The sequence below is a fragment of the Salmo salar genome, chromosome ssa10 (assembly GCF_905237065.1).
Source record: "Salmo salar chromosome ssa10, Ssal_v3.1, whole genome shotgun sequence".
NCBI classification, from domain to species: domain Eukaryota; kingdom Metazoa; phylum Chordata; class Actinopteri; order Salmoniformes; family Salmonidae; genus Salmo; species Salmo salar.
This window is the reverse complement of record NC_059451.1, coordinates 4462738-4481481: the sequence shown is the minus strand read 5'-3', so window position 1 is coordinate 4481481 and position 18744 is coordinate 4462738. Positions and strand designations below refer to the sequence as shown.

Sequence of the window (18744 nt, the reverse complement as noted above, 5' to 3'; positions counted from 1 at the left end):
TCTACCTCTGGCCAGACTTACTGTACCATCCATCATTACACAGTCAACAGAGCTAAAGCTTCACATACTATATGAAGAGAGTAAATAAAGAGATAGAGAAAGAGATGTAGAGAGAGACAATGACAGAGAGAAAGAGAAATAAAGGGATATAAAGAAAGAGGTAGAGAAAGAGAGATGGATGGATAAAGCATAAGAGCCTTAAAGGCATACATTTGCATGTCAGTTTGGCTGCTATCCCATTGCCAACGGCCCCAGTCTATGTAGTACACTGCTTTATGACACCGCCTTTTATAGCTTTACTCTATCAATGTTTTACCCTCTGTCTGACATCCTCAAGCTTTACTCTCTCTGATTGTGGTGTCCCATAGTAAAACTTCAAAAGGACATTTATAAGGTTAAATATGATGGAAAATACCTTTTGAGCTGTGTATGTTTGTTTCTTTCAAGAGTTGTCTGACACTTTTTTGTTGTCAGGGCTTTAAAAGCTCTCTTGCCTAGCATGTTAGTCATGTTAGCTCTCTGTGTATCCTTTTTTTTGCCATGGCCCAGTAAGAATGAAAAAAACTAGGTTCTGTCTTATATTTTGTATGGAAAACATTTCTGTCGAGTTCATAGTGATTGCATTGCAGTTCCATAGTGAGGATGGACTCGGTGTGTGCCCTCTTGCTGGCCTTGTGGCCCTTACTGATTTTGGGGAGTGATGACGTTCCGTGTTATGATGGGGTAATTGTGGCATTGCCTCTTCAGGATTGCCTCTTCATTGCTGGGCACAATGAGGGGGCTTTGTCGTAGTATATACTGTTTACACACCGGCCGAGAGCCCAAACAAAACAGACAGTTGCAGAATCTACTGACTAGGCCACTGCATGCGCATACACTCCTTTCCTGGATGTTCCATAGTTAACACTGAGTCAGGCCTTCCATGCACTGTCTCTCTCTGTGTTTGTGTCGCACACTGTCATTATCAGTGAAGTTAGCAGTAATGTAGGGTGTACATGGTCTGTTTTAATAGACTAGGTACTATAGTAGCTTTACACTGTATACTTTTGTACCTCATCTCCCTGTGTGGTTGCTTGCTTGTAAGTGGTCTGACAATAACACTGTAATGTGTGAGTCAGATGGGGAAGTCTTAAGCAAAGAGGATACACACATACTATCATGTACACACTGACACTTTCTCTCAGATGCTATCACTCAAACCTAACAGGGTGACATAAATGGGACGTTTCTGCAAAAGAAAGAGATGCTACAAAGCTAGTCTGACTGACAGAAAGAGGTCTTTGAGTTTGATGCGGTTGAGAATATCTGCGTTTGTCAGCATAAGTATTTCAACGCAGGAATTTGCAGCCGGAAAAGGAGATTACATGCAGCTCCCTTTTTCATGTCAAATGTTCTGTCAATTCACCTGGAACACTTGAAACAGACTGAAAGAGAGAGAGAAAGAGAGAACGAATTGGCGAGGGCACTAGAACAGTCTACAGCACCCGGCCTCAACCTACTAGAATCTGAAGTCAAATGTCTACTGTTTGCTGATGATCTGGTGCTTCTGTCCCCAGCCAAGGAGGGCCTACAGCAGCACCTAGATCTTTTTATTTGTGTCTTACTGAGATGTATTGTCAGACCTGGGCCCTGACAGTAAATCTCAGTAAGACAAAAATAATGGTGTTCCAAAAAAGGTCCAGTTGCCTGGACCTCAAATACAAATACAAATTCCATAGACACTGTTGCCCAAGAGCACACAGAAAACTATACATACCTCAGCCTAAACATCAGCGCCACACGTAACTTCCAGAAAGCTGTGAACTATCTGAAAGACAAGGCAAGAAGGGCCTTCTACACCATCAAATGGAACATAAAATTCAACATACCAATTTCAATTTGGCAAAAAATACTTCAATCAATTATAGAACCCATTGCCCTTTATGGTTGTCATGTCTGGGGTCCGCTCACGTACCAAGAATTCACAAAATGGGACAAACACCAAATTGAGACTGCATGCAGAATTCTGCAAAAATATCCTCAACGTAAAACACCAAATAATGCATGCAGAGCAGAATTAGGCCGATACCCGCTAATTATCAAAATACAGAAAAGAGCCGTTAAATTCTACAACCACCTAAAAGGAAGCGATTCCCAAACCTTCCATAACAAAACCCTCACCTACAGAGAGATGAACCTGGAGAAGCGTCAAGTTGGTCCTGGGGCTCTGTTCACAAACACAAACAGACCCCACAGAGCCCCAGGACAGCAATACAATTAGAACCAACAAAATTATGAGAAAACAAAAAGATAATTACTTGACACATTGGAAAGAATTAACAAAAAAACTGAGCGAACCAAAATGTTATTTGGCCCTAAACAGAGAGCACACCTGACCACTGTGACGGACCCAAAATTAAGGAAAACTTTGACAATGTGCAGACTCAGTGAGCATAGCCTTGCTATTGAGAGAGGCCGCCGTAGGCAGAACTGGTTCACAAGAGAAGACAGGCTATGTGCACTCTACCCACAAAATGAGGTGTAAACTGAGCTGCACTTCCTAACCTCCTGCCAAATGTATGACCATATTAGAGACACATATTTCCCTCAGATTACACAGACCCACATAGAATTAAAAAACAAATCCAATTTTGATAAACTCCCATATCCATTGGGTGAAATACCACAGTGTGTCATCACAGCAGCAAGATGTGTGACCTGTTGCCACAAGAAAAGGGCAAACAGTGAAGAACACACATCATTGTAAATACAACCCATATTTATGTTTATCTATTTTCCCTTTTGTACTGTAAGTATTTGCACATCGTTACAACACTGTATATAGCCATAATATGACATTTGAAATGTCTCTATTCCTCTGGAACTTTTGTGGGTGTAATGTTCATTTTATATTGTTTATTTCACTTTAGTTTTTTTATCTATTTCACTTGCTTTGGCAATGTACACATAAGTTTCCCATGCCAATAAATCAATAAGAATTTAAATGGAATTGAATTGAGAGAGAGAGAGGAGAGGGAGCATAGAGAGAGAGAAAAAAAGCTCTCAAGGAAAAGGAAGGCCTTTGTGGAAAAAAGGTACTGTACATCTTTCCATTTTATGCCAATGCAAACATTGGCTCACTTTTGGTATTGCACCATTCCATGATCTTTACTGTCTTGTAGAACAGCAGAGTGGTAGGATAATAACACATGCAGTTGCTTAGTACTGCTTCCCAAGTGCCAGGTAGTAAAATAGTTAATTTATAGTGTTCCCCTCCCCACACTCTTCTCTCTCTCTCACACAGCGAGACTGTTTGCCTAGGCAATGGAAAGAGGGAACAGTAGGAGGACAGAGAGAGAGAGGGAGAAAGAGAAAAGAGTGAAAGGAGATTGGCTGGTTTTTAAAAAGCGAGGGAAATTTAAGTGTATTGAGCTTTCTTCTGGGTGAAGATATTTTCTTTTGTGCTACTGGGGGGTTTATGACACCCTTATCCATGCCTTCTATTGAAGTTATATACAGTATCTGGGGCTCCTGAGTGGCACAGGGGTCTAAGGCACTGCATCTCAGTGCTAGAGGCATATCACAACCGGCCGTGATTGGGAGTCCCATAGGGCGGCGCACAATTGGCCCAGCGTCATCCAGGTTAAGGTTTGGCCGGTGTAGACCATCGTAAATAAGAATCTGTTACATTTTAGTCATTTAGCAAACGCTCTTATCCAGAGTGACTTACAGTAGTGAATGCATACATGTGATACATTTGATACATTTTTCTCTCCGTACTGGTCCCCCGTGGGAATCGAACCCACAACCCTGGCGTTGCAAACACCAGGCTCTACCAACTGAGCCACACGGGACTGTGTTCTTAACTGACTTGCCTAGTTAAATAAAGGTTAAATAAATAAATACATCTTGAGTTTTATAACTTGTTACCACAAAGTGTGTGTGTGGTGTGTGTGTGTGAGTGTCCTCATTTGAACATGCTTAAGAAGCGGAATAGTCTCTCAATGACACTCATGGTTGTTTCCTGGCCCTGTAAAAACATGTCTAATTAAATTAAATTAGTAAAACGAGCAACAAAATAAAATGTCTACAACACTTCCCAGATCACCCACTTAGATGTCTTGTTCCTCCAGTCTTTTTACATTAAATATATTTTTTTACGCTAAATGTAGAATCTTTTATTCAAGTTTAGCAGCTTACTGAGTGGTGGTAACCGTCTCAATAAGTAATTTCCTCTCCTTGGACAAGGTAGTTACCTGGATTCAGCATACTTTGGTCAGGCCTACTGGGGGAATGTCAATGCTTCTATTCATTATGGCAGATTACTTCAGAAGGAACTGGTATTTTTATGATGCCGCTATCTTGGTAACTGTTGAAGGTTTACTTGATTTCGTCTGTGTTAGTTCCTCTTTCGCTAAAGTATTTGTCTCCTTTTGTCTGTTCACAGAAACATTAATGGACACCAAGTGGGCCACAACAGAACTAGCCTGGACCGCACATCCTGAAACTGGGGTAAATTGTTGGAGTGTGTGTGTGTGTGTTTGATCGCACATGTGTGTCTCTCTGTGTTTCAGTGTATGTGTGTGTATGTATGCACAATGAATGTATGTAAAGTTTTTTTTATTAAATTTTTTATTTAACTGCCTAACAAAACATTCATTATAGTGACTCCAGCAGCAATATTAACAGAGAAGAGAGAAGGTACACGTCCAGGTCTGAGTCACTGTCTCTCTTTCACATTCTCTGTGTAGGGAGGCTACCTCTTCTCGCTTTGTACATTAGTCTGTTACAGAGTTGTGTGTGTGGACGTAGGAAGACAAACACAGATATAGACTGAGCGGCATCTCCTCTCCACATGACAATACCAGGCCTGGAGGGTCTAGAGGCAAACACACCAGTGTGATGCAGCGTGGTGCTGCTAGGGTCTGATACAAATTGACCTCTGTTTGTGTATGTGTGATAGACAGTATCTCCACATACCATTCTGCCCAAGATATGGAAGCGTGTGTATGTGTGTGCAATGTGTACGTAAAGTGAGCTGTGTGTTCTTGTATATCTGTTTATGTCTGCGTCTGGATTTTTCTCATCTGTGTCTGTATGTGTCTGTGCACGCATGCACATTGGGCATGCCATTTCTCCCCAAACAGATAGCCGTTGAAGGGGGAATTCCAAGCGCTAGCGGAGTAAATGGCTCTCCCTGGGCTCAGTATGTAGCCTCCAGGGGGTTTCACAGAAACAGATAACAAGGTGTTGCTAGCGACCAGCCAGCCTGTAGCCTGTAGCCTAAAGCATGTATCCCTTATTATGCAGCATGTAGTTTGTAGCATGTAGCATGCAGGAGCCCACAGCTCTAATGACAGTTATTAGCATGGTTCTATTAGCAGACCACACATGGGCTTACAGGCTGGTACATGCTAGGCACATGTTAACTTTGCTACACACTAAGCTTTGATGAAACTAGTGTGACAACTAGCATTTATGGCTAATCCTTGACTATGTGTTATCTAGCTGCCTCGGTTGGTATGCAGGTCTGGAAGAAGGCCTGAGTCCTCACATCCCCCTCACATCCTCTGTCCCGGCTGCACCAAGGTCCCAGTGAATCTGAAAGTAAAATGTAGAGCCTTTGACTGTAAAGGACAAAAGGAAAAAGGAGTTGACTTGTAAAGCTTGCATAACTATTCATCTTGTTCCAAATTGATGCCAAAGAATTTGACCCTCTTTCACACAACCTACTTAATTCATTCAGGTTTGGTAAGCAGGGCTGGCGTGAAGTGTCGGCATCTGTGCTGTACGTGTGGTCCCATGGGGTTGACCTCCACACAAACACACGCTCACGCATACACACACACACACACACACACACACACACACACACACACACACACACACACACACACACACACACACACACACACACACACACACACACACACACACACACACACACACACCCTCTATCGCCCTCTTGCACACTGGGCAATATATTACACTGAACTAAATACCCATTCACACTTCATGGATTCTCTCGTCCCATTGACCTGGCTGGTGATTATTGATTCCCCCGATGGTCTCGACTCCAGCAGATAGCTCACAAATTAATGCCTTCGCTGGGCCTGATCCTCAGCTAAGCCCCCCTCTCTCCACAGGTCTAGAGGGTCCTGCTAGATGAATAGCCTGCCTCCGCTACATCCATATTAGGCCCCTAATTAAGAGTCTTCAGCCTCGGAGAGAAATCTTTCATTATTTTCTGTCTTTCTCTGTCTGTATTTCGGCAGCGTCCAAAGTTCTGTGGTAAACTAATTTCCCCCAGAGGTGGCAAATTGAAGGCCTAGTCAAACGTGGCTCTTGTACATGTTCCAAAGACTGCCGTTACTGCTGTTGTCCACTATTGAGACATTGCCTGTGAGTTGTCCCGGAGTTGTTATTTAGCTAATTATATTCTTAGCTAAATATTTTACTATTTAATAGTAGTAGCCATAATGCATAAAATGCACCTTTTATAGGGTTCTTTGATCAGAACACTAACAGTTCTTCTTCACTGAACCAAAATGGTTCCATATTTATTATTATTTTTTATATTTATTTCACCTTTATTTAATCAGGTAGCCTAGTTGAGAACAAGTTCTCATTTACAATATATAGAACCCTGCATGGTGCCATTTATGTATTATGGCTACTACTATCAAATAGTATTATGTATTATGGCTACTACTATTAAATAGTAATGTATTTAGCTAAGAATATAATTTAATAAACAATTAAATAATGCACAAAAGAATACCAGCAAAGGTTTAGAATTTCCTGTCATTATATGCAAACATAGTTTTCAAATATGATCTGGTTGTAACGGGTGTTGTAAGGATCAGACCAAAACGCAGCGGGAACGTGTATACTCATCTTCTTTTTAACGTGAAGAAGGAAAAACAAACAAATCACGTATACAAAACAAACAAACGACACTAACAGTCCTATCAGGTGCTCAGACACTAAACAGGAGACAACTACCCACAAATACCATAGAAAAAACACCCCTCTTAAATAAGACCTTCAATTAGAAGCAATGAGGAGCAGCTGCTTCCAATTGAAGGTCAACCCCATTAACTAAACATAGACATAGAACGACTAGAACTAACATAGAAATAAACTAACAAGAACATAGCCCAAAAAAACGGAACACTCTAAACAAACACCCCTCTTACATAATAACATAACCCAACAAACCCCGAACCACATAAACAAACACCCCCTGCCACGTCCTGACCAAACTACAATAACAAATAACCCCTTACTGGTCAGAACGTGACACTGGTGGCCAGGGAGGCATCTCTTTGTGTGAATGATGGTCCACGTCAACTCTGACTGACTTCTTTACAGTGCAATACAAACAGCAAACCTCACACATACAGTGTGTGGCGGCAGGTAGCCTGGTGGTTAGAGCGTTGGGCCAGTAACAGCCTAGGAACCCATTTTTCCTAGGCTGTCATTGTAAATAAGAATTTGTTCTTAACTGACTTGCCTAGCTAAATAAAGGTACAACAAAAAAAAATACAGTTGAGATGAGCACAGATTCAAGCTCAGTTTAGCAGGAAGCCCAGGGTATGGGATGACATTCTCTAGTACTAAGCATGTTTCCATTTGGCCCAACTTGAACGGACTGTTTTGTTTTGATTGACGTTATCGTTCTAAACATCCTCAGCCAAGTGGAGTCATGTATTGAGAAACACATTAAGTTAAACTAGGTGCCATTAAAAGATAGACACAACCAGGCCTTTTATGTATTTTCTGTATATAACACTTTAAACATTTGCCAATTTGCATACATATTTTCATTTAATGAAACCCGTAATCAGAGCTTTGCCTCAGTAATTTATGTATTTGTCTCCCAATGGTGAGAGATAAAGAAGTAGGAAGGAAAGAGAGAAAAGGTTACACGTTTCTTTTCGCAAGCTGTAGAGGACGATGCGATCGTAGCTCCCTAATTGAAGAGTAATTGCTTGTGAAGCGATGCAGCGAATCTGGAGAATGAGGTAAACAACCAGTGCTGTTCAGTTGGGACGCACCCGGGTTGACACTCCGCCGTAATTGTGATGAATTCGCCGTCCCTTGTTTCCTGACTCATCACCGTGGTAACCAGAGATGAAAGGCCGCGGTGCGGGTGGAAAAGGCCCTCAACGTAACAGCGCCAATCGGGGCGTAATTGAAAAGACACAAACCAAACATTTTACTTCCTTTTTCATCTTTCATCTGTCCGTTCCTAACGCCTCACCTAATTTCTCTCTCCGAATTGTGTTATTGGACTTAGTATCTGAGGCCAGCACAGAGCACTGTACATCATGTTAAATGCCTCACAAACCCTGGATGTGCTGTGTACTGCTGTTGTCATCCACACCTAAGACTTATACCAACAGACTAGAGATGGAATCATTTAACACACTCCTTACATCATCCCTTAGCTATCATGTGTGTGTGAGAGTGTGTATGTGTGACAATGTGTTTAAGAATGCATACATTATAGGACATTTGACCTTTGTTTGACCCTAACACTCATCTCTCTCTCTCATTCCCTCTCTCTCCCTCTCTTCTTCCCTCTTTCTCCATCCACAGTGGGAGGAGGTGAGCGGCTACGACGATGCCATGAACCCCATTCGGACGTACCAGGTGTGCAACGTGCGGGAGAGCAATCAGAACAACTGGCTGCGCAGTGACTTCATCCCACGCAAAGATGTCCTCCGAGTCTACGTGGAGATGAAGTTCACAGTGCGCGACTGCAACAGCATCCCCAACATCCCCGGCTCCTGCAAGGAGACCTTCAACCTTTTCTACTATGAGTCCGACTCAGACTCGGCCACGGAGACAAGTCCATTCTGGATGGAGAACCCCTATGTGAAGGTGGACACCATCGCACCCGATGAGAGTTTCTCCATGTTGGAGTCGGGAAGGGTGAACACGAAAGTGCGGAGCTTCGGACCTCTATCCAAGGTTGGGTTTTACCTGGCATTCCAGGACCTGGGGGCTTGTATGTCATTGATATCTGTCCGGGTCTTCTATAAGAAGTGTTCAACTACCATTGCGAACTTCGCCGTGTTCCCCGAGACGGCCACAGGGGCCGAGGCCACGTCGCTGGTCATCGCGCCAGGGACATGTGTCTCTAACGCTCTCGAGGTGTCCGTGCCTCTCAAGCTGTACTGCAATGGGGACGGCGAGTGGATGGTTCCTGTTGGCTCGTGCACCTGTGCAAATGGGTTTGAGCCCGCCATGAAGGACACCCAGTGTCAGGGTGAGTGTGACATCAAGGACACACAATGTCAGGGTGAGTTTTTTACCGGCCATCACCCAATGTTCTTGTTCCTTTTGACGGCAGCCATTCTGTGCCAAATGCATCCAGATACTGTACATTTACACCCAACTATCATGAAACAGCGAGAAACACAACACAACACATCATATAGTCAGTGGCACTCTCTCAACTGAGCCTCTATTCTCCTGACCTCAATTTTCCCAGACAGTGAGTTGATGAATAATTAAAACGCCTGGGCGCTGCTGTCAGTAACCTATATGACACTGGAGCAAACTGGAGAGATCTAGGAGGGCCAGATCTGATAGAGAACATAACAGGTGCACAGAAGTCCAGACCAAGGTGAATTAAAACAGCAGGGCGGGGCTCAAATGTACTGATAACAGAGTGGGGAGGCAGGGATGGGGGGGGGGTAGTGGAACGTTGGAGAGCAGGGGAGATAGGCCGCTGTCAGTTATCGTTTGGCAGGGCTGATTGTGATGCATGGTGTGTAAAAAACCACACAGGCCTGTACTTCATACCACCCTGCTAACAGAAAGAGGAGAGGGATTAGAGATTCAGGAAAGAGATCAAAAAAGGTAGAACGTGTGAAGTAGGGAAGGGGGCTTAGGGATCTTGAAGTCTAAGAAGAACAGAAAGGGAGCTAGCTCCCTATATGGTGTTGAATGGAGGTTATTGAATGTGTGCCCACCTTTAATGGAGTGTGGGCACAGTAAATCTAGTGGCAGGTGTGTGGTTAAAAACTCCTCTGGCAGCTCAAGGGCAAAGCCCTGGCGACTGGGCCTAAAAAAACGCTCTCTAAACAAGTCGACCGGAAACCACAGGGGATAAATCTCCCTGTCGTGTCTCTTCTTACCCTTTTTCTCACTCTCTTATCCCCTCTATAGTATCTATCTATCTACTGCTCTCTCTTCCGAGCCATTGCTCTCTCTCTCTGCCAACCTCTGACTTTTTTTCTCTCTGTGACTTTCTCTGCATTTCTACCTGAAAATCTCTCTCTCTCTCACTCTCTCCTTATCCTCCCCCTCTTTCCTTCTTTATGTATTCCCCTCCCTTCCTTTATCTAAAGCTTTCATTAATGCCCCACCAGAGCACGGTGAGGACATCCACATGAATATTAATCAATCAATAACTTTTTTTTCTCTTTTCCTTCCCTACCGCCCCACATTTTTAAACCCACTCATTTTTTGCTTCCTCACTTCCAATTTCAGCACATATCCTAATCAGTTCCTTAAGCCGTTTGCTCTGCATAAGAGGGTAAGAGACAGAGAGAGGGAGAGAAAGAGGGGGAAGGAAAGAGAGAGAAAAAAAAACAGAGAGAGATGGGAAGTGAGAGAGAGGAGGGAGAGATCTGCAAAAAAAGAGCCTGCAGGATTAGTATTTTCTCTGCCTTTTCCTCCTCATCCTCCCTTCACCCCCTCCACTCTCCCCCTCTTCGCCCTGTCAGGAGTGATGCTCGAAGGGAATGGAAGATGAAAGCAAAGGGGATGACTTCTTACCTCACTGGAAGCAATTGATCAGCACTTTCAATCATTCACACATAACAACTTGCCTCGTTTAAAGCTGCAATATGCAGAAATTCTAATAGTTCACCTAATTTCAGTTCATGTGAATCATTTACCATCTAAACTGTTGTGGAAATATATTTTCAATAACCAAAAATATTGTATTTTCAACTTGTTTGAAGCTGGTGTACAAAACTGAAAGTAAAAGACGCAAAAACAAAACTTAAACACGGAAAGCATAGAAATAGCGCACATAGAACATATCTATCGCTTCTCACATGCTGACCAAACTGCGCGCAAATTGATTTTGTCCACCCACACCAGACGCGATCAGGACACGCAGGTTGAAATATCAAAACAAACTCTGAACCAACGATATAAATTTGGGGACAGGTCAAAAAGCATTAAACATGTATGGCAATTTAGCTAGCTTGCTGTTGCTAGCTAATTTGTCCTGGGATATAAACATTGGGTTGTTATTTTACCTGAAATGCACAAGGTCCTCTACTCTGGCAATTAATCCACAGATAAAACGGTAAACGTTTGTTTCTAGTAATCTCTCCTTCAGGCTTCTTCTTCTTCTTTGGACTTTATATGGTGGTTGGCAACCAACTTTAAGGTGCATTACCACTACTGATGGGACTGGTGTGGATATCAGTTAATCTTTCAATCACCCATGTGGGTATATGCTCCTGAAAACCAATGAAGAGATGGCCCGTGGGTATATGCTCCTAAAAACCAATGAGGAGATGGGAGAGGCGGGACTTGCAGTGCGTCAAGCATCACAAATAGAACTAAGTTCTATTTTAGCGCCTGGCCACGTAGACGCTCGTTCACGAGCAGTGTGGGTGCAATGATTGAATAACATGTATGTGTAAATTTATTTTGCAACGCTCGTGCACGCAATGCAAGCGGTGTGGTCAGCATGTTAAACTTGCTTTCAATGACAATGACAGCTCTATAATTCACATTTCTATATATATATGTATGTATGTATATATGTATATATATATATTTTTTATTTCACCTTTATTTAAACAGGTAGGCCAGTTGAGAACAAGTTCTCACGGACAACTGCGACCTGGCCAAGATAAAGCAAAGCAGTCCGACACAAACAACAGAGTTACACATGGAATAAACAAACCTACAGTCAATAACACAAATGAAAATTCTATATACAGTGTGTGCAAATGAGGTAAGATAAGGGAGGTAAGGCAATAAATAGGCCATAGTGGCGAAATAATTACAATTTAGCAATTTAACACTGGAGTGGTAGATGTGCAGAAGATGAATGTGCAAGTAGAGATAGTGGGGAGCAAAGGAACCAAAATTAAATAACAGTATGGGGATGAGGTAGTTGGATGGGCTATTTACAGATGGGCTATGTACAGGTGCAGTGATTTGTGAGCTGCTCTGACAGCTGGTGCTTAAAGTTAGAGAGGGAGTTATGAGTCTCCAGGTTCAGTGATTTTTGCAATTTGTTCCAGTCATTGGCAGCCGAGAACTATAAGGAAAGGTGGCCAAAGGAGGAATTTGATCAGGTTGCAGGTTTAAAGAGGAAGCTTTAGTTGGGATAGTGCCCATCAAACCTGAATATTCGCCTTTTCAAGTTCTCATTGACCGAAATATATATTTTTAAACTGGACAATATGATAGAATATGATATGCATTGTAACTTCATAGTGACCTTGAAAAAACAATTTGCATAGTTGCAAAGTTCACAAGCACAACTAGCATGTTCACGAACATGACTAAGAAGACAAATGTTATTTGAGGTAAAAATGTTATCATGCCAGGATGTTAGCACTTTTTGTTGGGGTGGGTGTCTGTGATTAATGGTGGAAGAACAAATACACTCAGTGTTAATGCACACCACTCAGTAGCTAATGCGGCTTTGTACCAATATTATACCTTCACACACAGCGAAACGGTGACAAATGTGACAAGAACCAGTCCCGCAGTGCTACCACTGACCTCATTTCTAAATGATACTTTCCACAGGAAGCAAACAAACCCAGTAGCAACACAGCAATGAACATTTTGAACCAAAACCAAGCAACCTTGACATTGACGAGTGAGTTAGCGGCATAGCAGGTCATGCTAAGCAACTTTGCTGTCTTACCTTCCCTTCCCTTTTTTATTAACATACCACCTCCACTCATCTTTTAACAAGACAGTTTAGTGAGAGATAAGAGAAGAGATGGCTGGAATGTTCCGGATCAGAGTGCCATCTACTGCCTGTGCGATGCTTACCTGTCCTGCATGCTAGCTCATAACTTATCAATTATAAACTTCTAAACAGGCCCTGTAAAAATTGATAGGGAGTCTACAAAGGGCACCGGTCGACAATGTTATAACTCTACACATCAGAGATACTATGCGCTCTCTGCTTGAGGCGTTATTTATTGATTTATTTTATGTATTAATGTATTACTTTTACCATTTATCATTGAGAACAAATTCTCTCTATGGCAGATATTTTATCCATTAGTGTTGCAGTAAATTGGATTGATTTGAAAAAAGGAAGATGATAGGCTCACTTTTGAGAAAAGCTTCATAGTATTTAGAGCATGTTACTGGGAAGTGAAGGCTGTTACCAAGTGTCATGAAAGTGTGTGTGTGTGTGTGTGTGTGTGTGTGTGTGTGTGTGTGTGTGTGTGTGTGTGTGTGTGTGTGTGTGTGTGTGTGTGTGTGTGTGTGTGCATATGTGTGTGCATATGTGTGTGCTTGTGCAAGTGTATATTTAAGTGTGTATGCAAACATGCATATATGTGTGTGTACGTCTGTGTGCGTGTGTACAAGCGTGCATATGTGTGTGTGTGCATACATTTGTGTGTGTATCAGGGATAAGAGAAGGAGTTCAGAGGAAGGCTTCACGCTAGTGTGTGTGTTTGTTATGAGGGGTGTGTTAGTAATTTGGGATGACAGTGTGTGCATCTGTGCACGGGTTTATGCAAAGGACTGCGTGTTTCTTCAAATGCCCTCTTCCTATAATGTTGCTGGGGGATGTGCTCTCCAGAGAGGCGGAAAAAAGGAAAACAAAAACAAACAAACACACACACACACGGCAGTGAGAGCTGTCAATCATATCGGAAGCCATCGTTTATCACAGACGCTCAGAGAGAGTGCCAAGACAACGTGCACTCACACACACACACACGCAAATGCAAACAACTACAACCGAGCTTTACACAGGTACAATATTGCTATTCTTGAGATTCAAATGAGTGCTTTCATTCACCTGTGTTAATCTTGTCCACCTTATCTGTGTAGTTCCTGGCTTTTGGACTCACTCCTTTGATCTCTCCCTTTCTCAGCTTGCAGCCCGGGCACGTTCAAATCCAAGCAGGGTGAGGGCTTCTGTACTCCCTGCCCACCAAACAGCCGGACCAGCTCTGGAGCAGCTAGCTTGTGCTCCTGCAGAAACGGCTACTACCGCTCAGACACAGACTCACCTGACAATGCCTGCACCAGTACGTTTTTTTCTCATTTAGTTGCTGTCTGCATACACACAAACAAACAACACACATTAGAATATGCTACTACACTCAAGGGCCTGAATATACACTGAGGTTGTGGGTATTGTTGTGTGTTCACTTCTGCAGCCATTAAGCCATTCACGACCTCTTCCAAGACACTCAAGAAACTATTAATTTCTCGCTGGACTATGACCTTCACTCACTACCTTTATCAGCACTCTCTGAAGGGCCTGAGAACATTCCCACATTGCCACATGTACAACAAACACAGCCACTCTCCCAATGTTTTCCAAGCGCTATCCCAACGTTATCAGTGCCTTTTGCACACCGTAGCCTATCCGCCTGTGCAGCCGCCACCTCTCACTGGCAGAGTGTAGGAATTGATCTAGTGGATGTGTCTTAGTTAAGAGCAAAGAGAAAACGCATACACACACACACAGGGAGTAATCCTTTCACTTGTGGTGAACAGAGGGCCTATATTCTCTTGTTGTTAGGAGGTTTGTTTGATTCTCCCACAGAGCAGGCAGAGATAAGGCCACAATAATTGGATAACAATTGCTTCGCTGCTGCCAAGAGTCTCTCTTGTCCCCCTTAGCTGTTTCCACAAACACACATATTCATGCATGCGCACTGGAGTGCACAGGCAGGCATGCACGTTAGTGGTGTGCGGGTCAGCTGTTTGTTTACCCGCACCCGCCCGCAATTGCTAATAACCCATCCGCAACCGCCCGACTATAAGTGATAAAGTGAAAATCTGAGGCCCGCAACCGACCCTGACCTGCTAATATAGAAAATGTGCTCTAGGCTACAGTCAGATACGGTGTAACATTTTTTTGACAGGGGTTGCAGGATTTTTTTGGCCTGATTTATATATGTTTCTGCATATAATTTCAAACATTTTGGTAGGCTATTTGTTAGTCTATAATTAGATATATGCAGCTTCTCTTCTGTCATTATATGTTGCCCTAGAAGAGTAATTAAACCCTTGCTCACCAGAATAACATCATAAATAGAGAGAATGAATGCTTCAATGTAGTTGATTGTAAAGTTCTCTGTTATCTCTGCTTCTTTCCCGGAGCAAAAACATTTAGGGACTGGAGAAAAATTGCAATCGCAATTGTGATTTTCTGTGCAAGATGTCCAAATGACATTTGTTTGACCGGTTGTAAAAGTAACAGAAATCTATGAAAACGACACATGTTTCTGAAAAGATTTCAGTTTGAATTGGATGCATATGTTATGTGGTTGAAATACTATCAGCTTTTTTGATGCTGATAAAGATAGCACCTCTACAGATGATATCTAACAGCGTATTTGCATTCTCTCAAGATGCTGAAAGAAATCATATTTCTCCACTCCTGTTCCCGAGTAAAATGTTTGCCTACGTTTGATTTATAATTTTAGTGCAAGAAATCCTTAATTCTGCAGGAGTTAATATTATGTATATGTGAGATTTCAGTTTCCATTTAACTCATCTGAACAGTAGGTTACAGTTCCCTTGACGTGCCATAGACCTATTTGAAGTCCCCGTCTTGACTGGGACTGTTGAATTTGTATAGTGCCTAAAAATCTTCACATATAACTTAGCTAGCACTGCTACCTTCCTCTTTTACCACTTCACCAAATCTTTCCCAAACATTACTTTTATGACCCTCCCTTTTTATTTTCAACTCTCTTATTGAATTAAACTCCGGCATTGTCCTTTTTGTGGATCCAAATTTTCCTGCCCGTTCCCAACAGCATTTGTTCTGTATGCTATTTGGCTCGTGTACAGTTAGGCCCTTAAGCTTAGGCTTACACACTAATGCCAAATAGCCTAAAATAATGAAAGAAAAACCTCAATGTAGCCTATAGATATAAATTGCACAAGAATTATACATTTATGGATTTTTAAAGATATTGTTTTCTCTTTATTCAATCCACCCGCCCTTCATCCACACAATATTTCATGACCCAAAATCCGCTGGCCCTGATATAACTGTGGGAACTGCGGGCTATGAGTCAATCCGTGCATCACTAATGCATGTGCCCGCACACTAACACACACGCTCTCATACGCTCTCCTCCTTACAGAAAGAGTTTCACAGAATGTTTATTTCATATTGAGTTCTCTAAGCACTCAAAACACAGAGAGAATTAACCCTCATCCATTACCACTACCACCAAAGTCCTATTGAAATAGAATCTATTAGATTCTACTCCCTGTTCTAAATATATTTCATGTCCTGTTGAATTGTTCAATATTGTTGCTTTGTCAATACTTCTGTCATGCCAATAAAGCGTATTTGAATTGAAATGAATTGACACTGTTTTCTTCCTCTTTTTTTCTTCTTCTTTCTTCCCCCACAGCCATCCCCTCTGCGCCACGCAGCGTCATCTCCAACGTCAATGAGACCTCCCTGGTCCTGGAGTGGAGCGAGCCGCGCGACTCTGGCGGTCGAGGTGACATCTTCTACAACATCATCTGCAAGAAGTGCCTGCCTGAACGTGGCATGTGCTCGCGCTGCGACGACAACGTGGACATCTCGCCGCGCCACCTGGGCTTGACGCAGCGTCGTGTGGCGGTCCGCAACCTGCAGGCACACACCCAGTACAGCTTTGAGATCCAGGCCGTCAACGGCGTGTCGAATAAGAGCCCGTACACTCCGCAGTTCTCCGCCGTCAACATCACCACTAACCAGGCTGGTAGGTAAAACCGAGGCTAGTCTATAGGATTGAATATAACTTTATTGTTCCATTGTGAAACGGACAGTTGTCTTTTGAATGTCTTGTGTTGTTCCTAACCTAAAAGGTAAGACACGTACAGAGTGAGAATGAATGGAAGCAAAACATGGTCAGCTGCAGAACAGGGTTTTGAAGTAGGTTAGCGGTGTGAAGTGCCTTGCTCAAGGACACAATGGCAGTGTGCTACAATCGGTGATGTTTACAATAGGGTGAAGCATTTTTCGATAATAGATGATGGTTGCTTCAAGGAAAAATAGTGATTTACAGCAGCAAGGCAGGTAAAAGCAGACATTTGTTCAGATACATTTCCTCTGCATGTAGGTGTGGGTTACATACAATATATATGTATTTTAAGTGAAGATTGAGAAGAAAAACATTTGAATGAGATTTACAGAAGGACAATTTCACACGCCCACAGCGCTCGGCACACACCACCGCAAATAGCAATAGCGAGGCAGTGCTGCTTGTATGGCTAGGCATTGAACCGACACTGTTCTGCCCACAATGATCAACCCACTGTCAACCCACAGCATCTTCGGTAACTAGGCCACCATAGTAATCTGCACCACAAAACCCGATGCAATCTGTCTTTGGTTTGCTGTATGGAGGTTGTGTGTGGATGTCTGTATTGTGTATTATTCCTAGTTGTGTAGTTTTCCCTGCTGTATGCCTATATAGCCTGGGTTTGTGTCTGGGTCTCTGTGTTGAGTTTACCCTTATGTAGGCCTACAGCTGGGGTTTATTTGTTGGTCTTTGATTTGTTGGGGTTGTGTGTTGGTTCCTGTGTGGAGTTTTCCCTGGTGTAGGCCAATAGCCAGGGATTGTGTATAAGTCTCTGATATATAGCTGGGGTTTGTGTATGGGTCTCTATGTAGTGTCTGCTCTTTAGACAGGCTCAGACAGACCCTGGGATTATCCCTCTCTGCTGCCATGTGTCCCTCATCTCCCTTCTGTTCCTCCTCAAAGCCTCACGAAAGGAATGGGAATGGCCCACTGCTTGTGCCTGGGGCTCCGGTGGGGATTCCTTAGTCCCCCATTGTTGCGCAAGGGTCGGGCACCGGGTGCCACACGGGTGACAGGCATAGACGCCAGAGCAATGGAGCAAACGGAGCAGCTGCAGACCCACTTTCAAAATAGGGGTGCAAACATGTAATTTCTAATTTTCAATGATTAGTAATGTTTTGAGCTAGTCTGTATTGAAATACATATGTCCATATTATATATGATATAATAATTAACAGATTGCATTTTGCACCCCTCCCCTGTCACCTCAAGCTGAGTGGTTTTGACGACTCAAAAGTTTGCTTCGCTCCCGCACGACACGGTTTTGGTATAGTGGACAAAACATTTTATGCTGTAAATGTCATATTGATGTTCTTATAAAGACAGTATGAGTTCACTTTCCTAGAAAATACAAATAAGTTGTGTGTAGAGTATAACATTTGCTGTCTAACCAGAACGAGAATGGCATTCTATCTGGCCAAATTTAAGGATTTGGTTGTCTAACCACACACTGACATGCACAGCTCTCTGGGTGAGGTTCTGTCTTCAAGTCTCCAGTGGGTCATGAAGTCCCTTCCATCTATGTAATGTATTACAGGTTATGGACATGTAAAGTCAGTTGGCAGGAGGGATGGAGTGCATGACACTCCATCCCTCCTGATGAGTGACATGTATTGAAAGGGTGATATTACTAAACACTTGTCATGTACTGTCTTATAAGTAGTCACCTTTTGTCCCTTATGTGGTGTTTGCCAACGCC

At 42.8% G+C, this 18744-nt stretch overlaps 1 protein-coding gene across 12 annotated transcripts in view; it reads left to right on the top strand.

Annotated features, from left to right (window-relative positions):
- LOC106613452 (ephrin type-B receptor 3) overlaps positions 1–18744 on the top strand; it is a 119137-nt gene that overhangs the window by 57202 nt on the left and 43191 nt on the right. For 8 of the 12 annotated variants that reach the window (XM_045687257.1, XM_014215693.2, XM_045687252.1 and 5 more), the window contains 4 exons: positions 4427–4491; positions 8584–9289; positions 14097–14252; positions 16608–16943. In XM_045687257.1, the coding sequence (XP_045543213.1) occupies positions 4427–4491; positions 8584–9289; positions 14097–14252; positions 16608–16943 (1263 nt within the window). The remainder of the gene's footprint in view (positions 1–4426; positions 4492–8583; positions 9290–14096; positions 14253–16607; positions 16944–18744) is intronic. The other 4 variants (XM_045687258.1, XM_014215695.2, XM_014215694.2 and 1 more) reach the window with 1 other exon arrangement.